The sequence below is a fragment of the Uloborus diversus genome, chromosome 6 (genome assembly GCF_026930045.1).
Source record: "Uloborus diversus isolate 005 chromosome 6, Udiv.v.3.1, whole genome shotgun sequence".
Lineage (NCBI taxonomy): Eukaryota > Metazoa > Arthropoda > Arachnida > Araneae > Uloboridae > Uloborus > Uloborus diversus.
In genome coordinates, this window is record NC_072736.1 from 167,786,721 (window position 1) to 167,801,030 (window position 14,310).

Below are 14,310 nucleotides of genomic sequence, written 5' to 3' on the forward strand. Positions count from 1 at the left end.
AATTTAAACTTCTATTTTATTTGTTTTTCACCACAGACAATGGACATAAAAAATGAATTTTGAACTTTAATAGTATTTCTTAACTCTTAACGGCATTAAAAATACTTCAAAGATTTAAAAAATATATATTTAACTTTTATCTTTAACTGGTCAATAAATAACTCAAATTATCTTGACTAAGTCCTGCCAAGTCTGGTTTTCTCAATATTTGTAGATTGTACAGAGGAAACTACTCTAGCTAAAAAGCTTTCATGTGAATTATTTTCTGCAACCCGACACGTCACAAATTTCTAATTAACAAGTTATATTTTTTTTAGAAATTAACAGGTTTTACATATGGTCGGACAGAAAACAGAATAGGATGTACAGTATTTTCATTATCTTACAAAAAAGTTTAATATTTCTTAATCTGTACACAGAAATAGAAAAACAGGCAACATAAAATTCAAAGAAATGTCTTGATTAAGCTGGAATTCAGTAAATAGGGATTTAAACTACTTGAGGTTCTACAGTAGTTTTGCATAAAAAAATGAAATACAATAAAGTAAAATGCAAAAAAAAAAAAAAAAAAAATGTAAGTAATTAAAAACGAACAATAGATTTTATCACTCGAGAAGTAACTTTGCCTTAACTGTTGGTAATCATGGAAACTAAAAAATCTGAAACTTCACCATTCTTGGGTTTCGTCGTCTTTCATACTCTTCTTCAGAAAACGCTGAATTTTAACTAGTTTTCCAGCTTTTTTTTACCCCAAGACAATTCTTGAGCTTTGTTCATATACTTACGCTACAATATGCTACAAGTACCCTACATTTTCCCTAAAAAAAGACAAAAAAACCCACATTTCTTTTTAAAAAACCCAGCTTTAGTTGGGTTTTTTTTGGGTTTTATTTAAAAAAACCCAAAAAACCCTGGGTCCATGGGCTTTTTTAAAAAAACCCGGGTTTTTGCCAACCCTGATTAATACAAAAGTTTTTAAAATTTATCATTTAAAGTTGGTTTTGGATCAGAGAAGTTTCTTGCAATTGCTTTCGGCATTTTTACAGGTGGCTTAGAAATTTCTTTTATGCTAATATAATGGTGTTGGCATGAATTTCCTTTTCATCAAAAAGAGTTCTCACATGTTGTTCATTATCTAAGGCTAAAGATTGTTGCATAGAGTCCCCAACAATTGGTTGCTTATTATAACGTGGAATCATTAATAAAATTCAACCCAATAATTTAAATTAATTTCAGATAACACTTTAAAAACATGAACCTAACACCTCTTTTTTTACAAATTGTACCGTGTTAGAAATTCAGGCAAAATAATAGCAATAATAATAATACAGATTCAGGATTGCCACTTAATTATGGGGAAAAAATTCCCTGTATGAATATGCAGCATTACAAACGAGCGAACACTTATATTTGAAAAAGAGCATTAATATCCTGATGGTTTCCTCACAGGGAGGGGGGGGGGGGAGAACTAATAATTAAATAATATAAGAAATAAAGAATTTGTTACAACTGAAATCAGGGGTGCCTATCTAGGGAAGGGGTAGAGGGATCATGGCGCAGAGTGCCCCATTGAAATTTTTAAAGGGGGGGGGGGGTTTGAGGGGTATTTTTCTCATTTTTAGGGAGGCTCTTGCTTTGGGGGGGGGGGGGTCTTTGCAATATTTAGGATGGGTGTGCCCTTGATCTTAGCGAGGGGAAGAGGGGGCACCCCTGCTGAGATAATTGCATGGTGGCTGAATTTCACTTTTTATTTTTAAAAAAATATATTTACCGTCAATTACTTGCATCTCAAAAATAAGTATTGATCACTTACTTCATCTCTCTAAATTAAATTAGTATAAAATTCAAGATGCATGTTAAATGAAACCATAAATATTTTTTGTTTTTATGATAGACATTTAATATTTTCTTAAACAAAAAGAAAACACTTAAAGTAAAAATACAATTTTTTTTTTTTGTTATTTTTTTCTTTTTCGTTTAGAAATTTGGGCATTAATTTTTGCAACTTCCATTCAATAATAATAATAATAATAACAATAATAATAGAATTCCCTGCGCTTTCCAGGCTTTTGAGGAAATTTTCAAATTTCCTGGATTTTCCCAGGTTTTTTTTTTTTTTTTTTTTTTTTTTTGATTTTCGAATTTACTGTGTTATCTTGTTTTTTCAAGTTTCCCTGCGGCCTGGCAACCCTGAGACTATGTAACGTAATAAAGGTTTCATACAAATATGATTTTGCCATATTTACTTTATCAACTAAACATGTTTCATGCATAATAAAATTCACATAGACAAAAAAAAAAAAAAAAACAATAATAATTCTATTCCCGAAAATTAATACAGATAAACAAATACTATGAGCAGTAGAAAGGCACGGTGAGGTAAATAAAATGAGATTATACCTGAGCACATCTGTAGTTAAAGTAGAGTCAAGTGGGTGATAATTTCTTGTGTGTGGGTTTGGATGAAGAAACTCATCTTGATTGGATTGTAGCGCAGGAGAATGAATCAATAATGCTGACTGAAAGTTTTTAAAAAATTGCAAACATTAAAGAGACTCTAAAAAAAGCAAAACGCACTTTTGCATAAGAAACCAATAATATATTAAAAATGTAAATCGGGAAAACATTAATCATTTGTGGGAGGGGAGATACTAACAATTACTGCTTCCATACTTAAAACAGTTCATTTGCATACTGATACTGGCATAAAAGATTTCAAATACACAGAGGTCCAGTTGGAACTTGTTCATTTGAACATGCTTGAAATGAAATACTGCTAAGATGAACTACATTTGCGATTTCTGCCCTATTTTTTGCTGCTTATTTCTTTTCAGTAACTGCGGTTCAGGCAAGTTGATCTTAAATGTTCCTCCGCAGTTTAAGCAAGATTTGACTGCATTCAGGATTTGCATCTCCCTGCCCCTCAATTGGGCCCCAGAGCGAAAACTCAGCAGTCAAAATTGGCCTTTGCAAGTTTTCACAGTTACAAACGAAAGAAGACCTTGTATCCGAGATACATTTGCAAAATGAGAACAATAAACGATCTTGCATGCAACAGCTTCACTTTCCTTAGTTAAGGATTATGTTTCGAATTGGTTGTTGATAATAACCTTCTCATTCCAGGGTGTACCCAATCGGTAAAAAAATTAAAAATGTTTAAAAAATAATTGATCAAACCATTAAAACCATTTGAAACTAGTAAAACTCTATTGAATACATTCTAACTTCACTACTGTCGTACAAATCGCATCATAAGTTAAATTTTTTAAAAGTTTATTTTCAACAAAAATTGCAGAAAATGGTAGCTTGTTGAAAGCTGGCCTTTTCGTGGGGTAAAACAAAAGTAATTTTCCTTCTTCTGCTTGGAATATTCAGCACTTAAGTGTTTTATTTCGTTAAGCAAGCACAAACTTCAAATTATGCTAAAATAAGTTCACTTTTCCCCCCGGGTTCTATCTTTAGGTTCAAACACTAGTACATCATCTTTTCAGCCAAAAAATAAATAAATAAATAAATAAATAAGAATAAATTAATTCATTTGAAATATTTATAGATTATTTGAGCCACAAGACAACAATTTCACAGTATAAAAAATTCACAGGAGCTCGGTATTTCCACAAGTCAGAAGAGTAATAATGAATGAATACATAAATAAAAACCCACTTGGACACACACAGCCTTGTGATTCTAAAAACTGTACAGCAGCAATCAGAGCTGGGTTTATGTCTGCTAATTCCCCCCCCCCCCCCCAGAACAGTACGAAGAAATTGCAAAAACCAGTTTCTATTTTTTTAAATTTGGTTTAAGTGACAAAAACCTTATTGCATGCCCAATTATAAATGAAATTAATCATTCGTGCAAAACTAGCCAGTGACAGACAGAGTAGACAGCCCTCTTGAGAGTATTGGCCAATAGCTATTTAAAAACAATGAGCTAATTCTCAAGTTACTGAATATAAATTTTCTAAAACTTAGAAACAAAATTCACTTATTGAAATGATACCAGCAAAACATACGAGACTTTTCTATTTCAAAAATTTTATCTTCTCTGAAATAATTTTTTTTTGCTAAACAAAAGTTTCATCTTTCTGAACATTAATTCATTTTTGATAACATAGTTTCTAAACAATAACTCATAATCTCCTTCCTACCTTGAGAAAAACAGGGCAAATGTTTTGTAATTGTGGACATGTTGACCAAAACCATTTTGGCAAAGGTCCAGTTCTGGCAGTGGAAACATAGTAGCCTAAAGCAAGTGGCTGCTGTAACAACTGTAAAGGCTCATCCTGAGTATCCATCGACAAATTGCCAGAGCCCTACAACAAAATACAAAAGTTTTACATTAATATTTCTTTCAAAAATTACGAAAATTCAAACACAAAGAGGCAATGAAACACAAAATAAGCTGTTTTAAGATAATTTTGTAAATAAAAAGAACATCAACTTAAATTAATAAAATACAAAAGTACACACATGTTACTAATTAAACTCACATAAAAGTTTTTGATTTAAGTAACTTCCATATTAGATTATTATTTGGCATCAAAAATGAAAGCTATTTCATTTTTGTGTGACCATATTTTTTTGGTTGACCAACTAAAAATTTACTTCCTTTTACATTTCATGCTTTGTAATAATTTAACCTTTTGTGCAATCAAACGCTTCATGATAAAATATGGAAACTTTGCGTGGTTAAAAAAAAAGGATATTTTCCTTTTTCTTACCATACCATAAAAAAATATTTATAAATTATTTGTAATGATTGTATTTAAAATAAGCTTTGAGTTTAGGGGACAAATATGTCCCATAGTGATCCTCAAAGGGCTAAGAAGATAATTTTTTTTTTAGATGCTTAATACGATTATATAGTCTGCCATAAATTTGCTAGGTTAAATCATATAGTACAGATAAATCCTTTGAAGGATCACACACAAGCAGGGTTTGAAATAGAGCGCGGGATTGCGCGAAACTCGCAAAAAATTGGTAAATCCCGCGCAATCCAAAGGTCCGTGCGGGATTTCCCCCTGCAAAGTCTTAAACTCGATAACGAACCCCGAAAGCGGAAAAGGTAAAAAATAAATTTCAAAATCCATTTTCATTTTGGAAAGATGGAAAAACATTTAATAAAGCATCCGTCAATTCAAAGCAATTCAATTTTAATCGACAAATTCCGATTCGCTGGCATCAACGAATTCCGATCCACCGACATCAACCGATTCCGATCCGCCGACATCAACCGATTCCGATCCGCCGACATCAACCGATTCCGATCCGCCGACATCAACCGATTCCGATCCGCCGACATCAACCGATTCCGATCCGCCGGTCGAAGTGCGATTCGAAAGCTGATGGAAACGACAGTCCGTTTTCGAAAGGTATAGGCAATTTTTTACTTTAACTTTTTGATCGTTAGAAAAAAAGTCTTTGTGCAGTTGAAATATTATTCTAAACAATGGGGACCGAACCCCATTCAGATAATTAGATCCAGAAAATGGCCTATTTAAAAAAATAATTGAGCGTATGTGTACGTTACTTAGTTGTAAAATATTTCATTAAAAATGAAATAATAACATAAAAATGCAAAATTACTGAATAATTATTTGAATATTTGTGTGGGGTTGTTATTACACTAAAAATATTATAATTTAAAAATGAATAAATATAAAAATGAAATAAAAATGAATTATAAAAAAATTCTAAACAAATTTTCAGAACTTATAAAAATTCTCCCTCAAATTCAAAAAATCCCCCCTGGAATCTGAAGTAAAGGGGGACATTCCCCCCTAGAAATTGAACCCTATTTCAAACCCTGCACAAGGTTAATTTATTTTGATTCAAAAGAGTCTCTCCACAATATAGAATTCACAAGATCATTTAATCTTTTTAAGTTATACAATATTTTAAATCAGAGAAAAAACTACGGTTGTTCATTCTTTATTTTAATTCAAATGTAAAGAAATTTTCACTTTAAACTGAATTTTAAACATTACAACAGAAAACAACATAAATGCTGGCATTGCCAAATGATAATTAGGGAGACTTTTATTTCACATTAATAAAATTTTTAATTTTTTTTTTCTTTGCATAATGATTTTTGAAAGTTAACTAGGGTTTCTTTATTGGATTGGTGCAAATTTTCCAAGTAAAAAAAAAAATGTATATGTATCATGCATACAAATGATAATTTCAAGAATGCAAAATTGCTATAGTTAAGGATGCAGTTTCATGCGTATAGATTGCATATTTTCTTCATTTTTTACATAAATTATACTGCTTTTCTGTACAGATTTTGGTGAAATTCTCTCTACACAAAAATCCCTTCTTCTAGTGAATTTTCTGAACTTTTATAAGGATGCCGGAGACTTCTACTTAGTTGGGGCATTCAGGAAGCGGGCATGCCATCCATATAGTCCCCATAGTTTAGCAGGATATTTTCCCCATGGAAACTGATTTCAGTTCAGATTAGATATATTAAAATTTTGACATTTTTGATAACTTATTCATTAATGGCTGGAAAATAAATATTTTTACACTTTTGCAAAGAGAAAAGTACTAAAAGCAAGGAAGTTCTCCTTTCTGGGGGGGGGGGGGGGCGCGAGCGCCCACTTGCCACCCTATTATGGGCACTCCAGGGATGAGAGTGGTCAGAGAGTAAAAAGGAGGATATATATGTATATAAACGATTGGTTATCTTTTTCCTTGCATTGGAACCCAAAATTTGTTTTTGAGAGCTTTCTAATATTGGAATAAAAAGAACAACTTGCAACTGCCTCATTTAATCATGAAATTTCTAAACTTTTAACAAGTTGTAAAGCTAAACCATTTGAGATTCACCATAAATATTTTTTACCCTTTCTTAAATACACAAAAAAAATAACCATGCCAAGTTACAAAAAAATTCGAGACTGTGGGTGCTAAGCCACATTTTTTGATAGAGTTTGGCATTTTTTTCTAAAATAAATTAAAGAAATAAAAATATTATTGAAATGATGAATAAAATAAGAAGATATAAGGTAGTACATAGTAAAAAACCACCCAACAACAAAAATAATTGAAATACTTTCAGGATGCAAAAAGATTGAAATCTCAAACGAGGCATGCAACTTTCGGTGCAGCACGTGTTTGACGTCGTTGGCTTGATTCCAAAACGTACGTTTTTGGCAGATATCGAGGAGGATTAAGATTCAAGGGGGAAAAAAAAAAACAAGTAAGAAATAGGGGACCGAAAATTTCAAAAAATCGTATTTTTTTTCCAATTTTTGAGGAAAATAAGGACTAAAAGAGGCAAAAAAAGGAGGAAAGGTCTTAAAAACTAATAGAAAAAGCCGGAATTCCGGCAAAAGCCGGAAAACTCTCATCCCTGTATTCATTAATAGCTGGAAAATAAATATTTTTACACTTTTGCAAAGAGAAAAAGTACTAAAAGCAAGGAAGTTCTCCTTTCTAGGGGGGGGGGGGCGCGAGCGCCCACTTGCCACCCTATTATGGGCACTCATGTTGAGTAATCTGGAAAGTCGGCAGCTATAAAAAACAATTGCTCAGAAACTTACCCTATTTGGTCCCCCATGATGAAATGGTGAATGTCGGCCCAATCCCATACTGGGACTCCCGGGTTGCGAAATTGAATCTCGACGCGGGGAAGCTCCAGGACTTTGAGGAGGACTTTCCGTCCAACGGAAAATATCATTTATATCCTGTCCAACAGCAATGTCATCATCGTTCAACGCTTGAAATATGTCGTCATCGTCTCCTAGGATCGTTGAAGTTTCAATCTGCTCCGCCTGGAATGTTGCTTGAGACGACTAACGGGAAAGACAATAATTTTAAATAGTTGAAAAAAGAGATGCATTATCAAGTTTCAAAATTCTTTCACCATTTACAGTTTTATAATAGGAACAAAAAGAGTCATGTTTACTTGTCCATGTCCTTTGCATTGTTTTTTGGTACATTTAAAGAGATTACCAAAAGTTACAGTCGAGATCCACAACCACAGAAATAACAAAAAGAAGAATTTCGGTAAGGAAAAAAAAAATACAATACTAATAAATAAAGTTTGTCATTTAATTTGGCAGCTATCAGAATCACTACCATAATTTTTAAACCTAAATAACATTAATAACACAACTTGGTGCCAAAAACTTGCAAATTCTCAAAAATATAAGGAGTCGGGCAAATTGGTTAGGCACCAGCTTTTAAAACTTTAACATACAATTTCTATAAAGTGCGTTGCCAACATTTTTTAAATTAAGCTAAAAAAAAAACATACCTGTACTTTACAGATAAAACAACAAAGAAATTGAATAAATATATTCATGCAATCAGTTAAGCTATTATACTTATGAATGGCACAATTATTGAAGATGATGATGTAAGTAAAAATTATAACAACATTTATAACTGAAAACTTTGAAAACTACAGGTATGCAAAAGGAAAAGAAAAGATTTACATTTACAGTAAGGTTGATTCGACTGCTACAGAAGCATCAACAACAAGGCAATAGTGATGTCTGCCTCAAAAGAATTTTGCTACCGATCTTGGAATGATGCCACAATGAAGGATTAGGAAAAATGAAATTGTAGGAACTTTTAGTCTCAAATTTTTGGCCACCAGTACCAAAAATCTAGTCACCATAGAGACTTAGTGTCCGTTTATTGTCGAACTGAGTCCTACATCCATAGAGTAGTTGCATAGGTTCCAAAAAACTTTACATAATTAAACTTTTCTCACTTAAAAGATTTCAGTAGCTTGGACTATGTTTCAATAAATAAAAAAGTACTGAAAATAATGCTGGAACCAATGACATTAAAAATCACACGTGACTTACGAACTGCATACATTTGATCTGTATTGCTGCATATCGTAGATATGTCTTCAAGATTCTTCTGGTACAATGCCAAACTTGAACAGTGCATGCAAAGAGTGCTTGAATACAAAGGACTAAAGAAAATTACAGAAAAAAACAAATTTCTGATTTTATTGGTACTAATTTAATCATTAATTACGGCCCTAATAATGTGCTTAAATATGTCAACCATTCTGGCGTGCTAAGCGCAAAAGTTGTATCGGCATCTGTGTTTATTTTAAAATGAGAAATTCCGGTTAAAAGTTTCAGCCTCCATGTATTTGATTCAAATGCAACTTTTCAAGTTTTTTTTTTTTTTTTTTTTTAATATTTCCCATTGACAAAATGAACCATAAAACATTGTACTTGGGTGAAATATGTGTTAAAGAACCACCTGGTGATTGTAACTCAATTTTGATAAAATGTGCAGATACAACTTTTGGGGTTAGCACAGCAGTATTAGTTTTAGTTCAAAAGCAAAAAATATTTTTACATAAGAAACTGCAGTTAAATTTCTAATTTGATTTACGGAAATTGCCAGTACATCTATACGAATAAAACAGAGAATATATATGTGTGTGTCTGTGTGTATGTTCCTTATACAAATAGAGTTATGTCAGTTCTCCACCAAATTTAGCAGGTTGGGCATCCGAGAAGGAACGTAGGGAGGTTTTCAAACACCAAAAGCTTACCAAACTGTTTGAATTTTAATTTTAAAGCCCAAAAATGGCATTAAAAGGCTCTTCCTACCCGAAATAATTATCCGATCAGTTTGATTTTGGCTCTATTCGAAAGCACTCCAAAAACACCCATAGAGCTCATTCATTTCCTTCGAATTTAAAAAAAAAAGCTGAAAAATCACCGGGAAAAAACTAAAAACCACTGCTAGGCCTAATGGAGCAGAAATTTTAAATCGGAAAATTATCGTTTGCACGATCTCATTTCAAATTAGCATTCAGAAGGTTGACTCTTTTTTATTCTCGGCTGTGACTAAGTAAAAATTTGTTTTCATTTTGAGATATAATGTTTCCCTTTTGATTATTATTTGGCGATTTACCTTCTTTCTTTTTTTTTCAGGATTTTAGTTGTATTTATGGAGGGTCGCGTTTAATTTTTTCGGGAACTTTTGATTTGCCGTTTTCTTTCTTCGAGAATGATTATTTTGACGGGAAATTTTGTAGAATTTTTTTTTCTCCCTAATTGATCAACCTTTTATTTCCGAATTAGACTGTGGAAAGCTGAACAATGCAGCTAGTTCATTCCTAAAAGCAAATTAACCCAGCATGCTCAAACACGGCAAATTACCTGAGCCGTAGACGAAGTTGGGAAGACAAGGATATGTGTACAGGAAGCATCTTCGGGCGTGCTCAGATCACACGAGTTGCAGCTGCTGCTGAACCTGTCATCGGGAGTGAACTGATCGGCCATGACTCGGAGGGTTGAATCTGGCTCTAAGGACACTAGGCACGCTGACAGAATAGCAGGGGCGTCAGGATGACCGAGGACAGCACACTGGTGGCACAATTCTCTCAGCTGTCTGCTGTACCTGAGCAGCGACTTCCGGCTCAGGAAAGTTGCCCAGTCTCGCAACTCTCCGTGGCCCAGTCGACCCAATCTGCTGATCACCAGACGCCAGGCATGTAGACACTTGGAAAGCACCTCGACGATGAAATCTAATAGTTTATGAAGGGCAAATCTTCTAACAGAGGCCTTTTTTCTTCGAGTTCTATAAAAAATATAAGTAAATAAATAAATAATGAAAAAGACAAATACAACCGATTTTATCAATGAAATTTTTTAAATGTGCTACGTCACAATATGTTGTCACTTTTATGTTGCCCACATTCTGCAAGTTTGTATCATTACAGTGAGTTTGCATCAAAAAGCGATAGTTAACTAGCTGCGCCGCCCGGCTTTGCACGGTCTACCTCGGAAATAAAAGTTATGTGAAGTGACGCGTGTTCAACAATCAGGCTTGAACAAAAAAAAAAAAAAAAATATCAGCAAAATTTTGCGGCAAATTGCGGAAAAATAACCAAAAATTAAACATTTTAAATCTTCCGATTACAGGAAAAGCCTTAAAACAAAAGCCAAATTTTATTTCTTCATGTTCGAGAAAAAAATGGCAATAGATGTTTCTTTTCAAGGATTTTCTTCACGCTACAAATTTTAATAAAAGCATTGTTACGGAAAGTTGAGTTGAAGCACTGAATAATAATTTGAATGGAGGAAAGCCTTCGAAAAATATGGATTTTATTTTGAAATCTAAGAGTCGTAATTAATAATTTTTAATTGATATCTCCGCTAATTATTATCGGAGGATTATGTTAAATAGCCAAACATGAAGACCGGAAGATGACTAATCCATCGATACCTGGTTCGATGGTCAGTTCACTGTCGTTCGGGAGAAGAAGCTTGGACATAGATAGATAGATACTCAGATTTTATATGTATAAGATAACCAGACCCGGATGTAAACACAGCAGAGAACCAATTAGTCAAAATGCTCGAACCCATCGCAAGTCGATACACTCAAACCTGTTTTTGTACAATGGGTGGGAACTGAATTAAAAATTGTTCAAAACTTTAGGAGTAGCTGTAAAAATAGTTTTCGCAACAAAAATTACTGCTAAATCGCACAAAACCAGGTTTGAATGTATATATGAATTTTAAGTTTTATGGATTGCCGAAAAACAGTTATGCCGATTGTTTATGAAGCCCAACGTACAATAATAAACAATAATGTAAGTTGAAAATGCTTATAAATTTGGAAATATTATCAGAAAAAAACATTAAAAGAATAAATATGTAACATTCCGAGGACAAGATTTTAAAAAAAAAGTAAAATAAAATAAGGAAACAATTTTTGTCAATAAACATTTTTAAAAGATAGAAAATTAAATTTATAAGAAATATGTTTTCAAGAAGAAATGTGTGATTATTTTCTAGTGCATGCAAAGAGTTAGTTTTTATGAACCTAGTATTTGGAAAGGGTTTGCTTTTGTGATTACAATTTTTTTTATTGGTTGCTTTTACATTGAAATAATATCAGTAAAATTTTTTCTTGAAATATACTCTATCTAGTACAATGGTGTCCAAACAATGGCCCGCAAAGCTGATCCATGTGGCCCGTTGATATGTTCAATGTTACAGAAAAAAAAAGATGGTTTGGAGTCTTCCAAAACAACCAATCATCTTCATTTGGTATTAAGAATGATTGTTGCAAATTTGATGTCAATTAGTCAGAAATTCATTTTTAAAAAAGAGTTGGAAACTTTGCATCGATAGAATAAGCATGTAGTATGATAACAACAATTCTTGGTTTATAATTTTCTTTCATTTTTGATTTTTTCCTACTGTTATCGAAAATGATACACTCAAACCAGTTTTTGTGCAATCTTTTTTTTTACGCAATTTTTTTTTCTGTGTGGTATATGAAGATTTCACACAAATTGGGACTCAATTCACTAACCTATATTGAGTGTTTAATAGTGTAATTTTGAGCGAATTCTTTTTATGCGGTGCCTATCTTTTGCACAAAAAGATTTGAGTGTATTTTAATTTTATATGTGCTCTGGCCCGTGAAATTCATCTAAGTATAAGGCCAGGCTCACAAGTAAAAAAAGTTTGGGCTGCTCTAGTAAATACAGTATTTATTAAGAAATCTTACAATTTTGAATGATAATTAGGGGAAAAAAGTGCCTTTTTGAAAAACAAATGAAGTTCTTTTTTTTTTTAATGGCAGAAAATAGAGAAATAAGTGATCCTTTCTTTCCTATTTTCTTTTCTTTGCATTCACATTTTTTCTGGATATCAGATAGAAGGTTCTGAATTACATATTCAAAAAAATAATCACAAATATTGTACTAAAATTGAAACTAAATAAATAAATAATTAAATATAATATAACAAAAAGTTACTACATGATTATTAAGTCTATTCTCGTACAAAAGTTGCTCTTTCCCCCTTACCTGTTAGGAACTTCAATACTGATGCAACATGTTTCCAACAAATCTCCTTTGTCGTCTGTGCAACTGGCGACTAGCCACCTTTGATCTTCCGTCAAGCAATAAGTGCAATATAAAATACTGGATTTTTCTCTTCTGTCCCCAAACATTTCACCTAGTTCTGCTTGTTTATCTTTCTGTGGGGCCAATGTAAATGCTTTGCTTGGAGGAGGCGAGAAGACCGAATGCCTTGCCTAGAAAGAAAGAAAATGTTATCAATAAAGCCCGGATTTTGACGACATTTGAAGTTTTTTTTTTCATTTTGGGGCTATTTTTATTTGTCAGAATAGGGGTTCTCAACCTTTCTGGCTCTGCACCTCTTAGAACGTTTCAGAATATGAAATCAACTTAAAGTGAAAAATTAAGTTTTTTCTAATTATCCTTTGAACTTTGGGTAAATTTCACAATGTGCAGCTTTTTAAGGGATTTAACATGCTGCAAAAATCGAACAAATATGACTTTTTTTCCATCAGATACTTGGAGATTTGTGACTTTCTTTAAAACAGGAATAAAAGTCATGGATTTTTTTTAATTTTTTTTTCTAAACGAAAGGTACCTGATGCTCACCCTTGCACTCCTGATAACCTGTATACAAAATTTCATGATGATCGGTTGAGTAGTTAAAGTGTGAAGACATTACAAACTCACTTATGCATTTATAATACAGTAGGCGCCGCTCAATATGATCGATTTCGGACAAATACAATTTGATAACAATAACCGACTGATATCAATAACCGAAAATAATTTAGAACACACAAAATAATAATCTTTTTTTTCCAATTAAGGAGCCTTTTTTTTTTGTTTTTTGCAACCGCAAATTAAAATTACAATGACTCAACTAAACGCAGTTTTAAATTATAAATTACTTAATTAAGCAGAACGCAAATAGCTGAGTCATAAAAGGGAAAATTAAAACATGCAATTTTTAAAAAAACATAGAGGTAAAATAAAATATGCCTATTCACTCCTGTATCTTTCCCCCTGATATTTGTAAACCATAGTTTTAAAGCAGATTCAATTTCACCATCTTTTCCATCATGGTTTCGCTTGTTGTTTAAATTTCCATTTAGCTTCCCTTTGTTTTCAATCTCATCACGATTCTTTAGTAGAACTTACAAAGTAATGGCTGGGAAGTTTTTTAGATGTGCTGCAGCATTTCTTTGACTCAGCATGGATAAATTGTCAAAGGGTTTTAAAAATGTTAATTTCTTCCTTGGCAGCTAAATCATTGCTGTTTGACGGTTTAAAGTGAAGTTTTTATGGGGACTGCACAGGGAGAAAACTTCTGTTTTACTGATAGAAGGGAATTTGTTTTCCCGGGAGCTACATTAATCCTCTCAAAGTGGGAGAAGATCACCAGCTGCAACCACTGACATGTTCAGTGACAGAAGTTTTGCAAATGAAAGGCATCTTAGGGAAGTCTATAGTCATCGAAAATGAACTTCCTGCTGTTTCCTT

General features: G+C 32.7%; 1 protein-coding gene across 1 annotated transcript in view; it reads right to left on the minus strand.

Moving 5' to 3' along the window:
• LOC129224130 (mediator of RNA polymerase II transcription subunit 13-like) overlaps positions 1-14,310 on the minus strand; it is a 154,143-nt gene that overhangs the window by 3,567 nt on the left and 136,266 nt on the right. Inside the window, exons 22-26 of the mRNA XM_054858545.1 lie at positions 12,814-13,043; positions 10,148-10,568; positions 7,550-7,801; positions 4,151-4,315; positions 2,401-2,519 (exon numbers count right to left, since the gene is read on the minus strand). Of these exons, the coding sequence (XP_054714520.1) occupies positions 2,401-2,519; positions 4,151-4,315; positions 7,550-7,801; positions 10,148-10,568; positions 12,814-13,043 (1,187 nt within the window). The remainder of the gene's footprint in view (positions 1-2,400; positions 2,520-4,150; positions 4,316-7,549; positions 7,802-10,147; positions 10,569-12,813; positions 13,044-14,310) is intronic.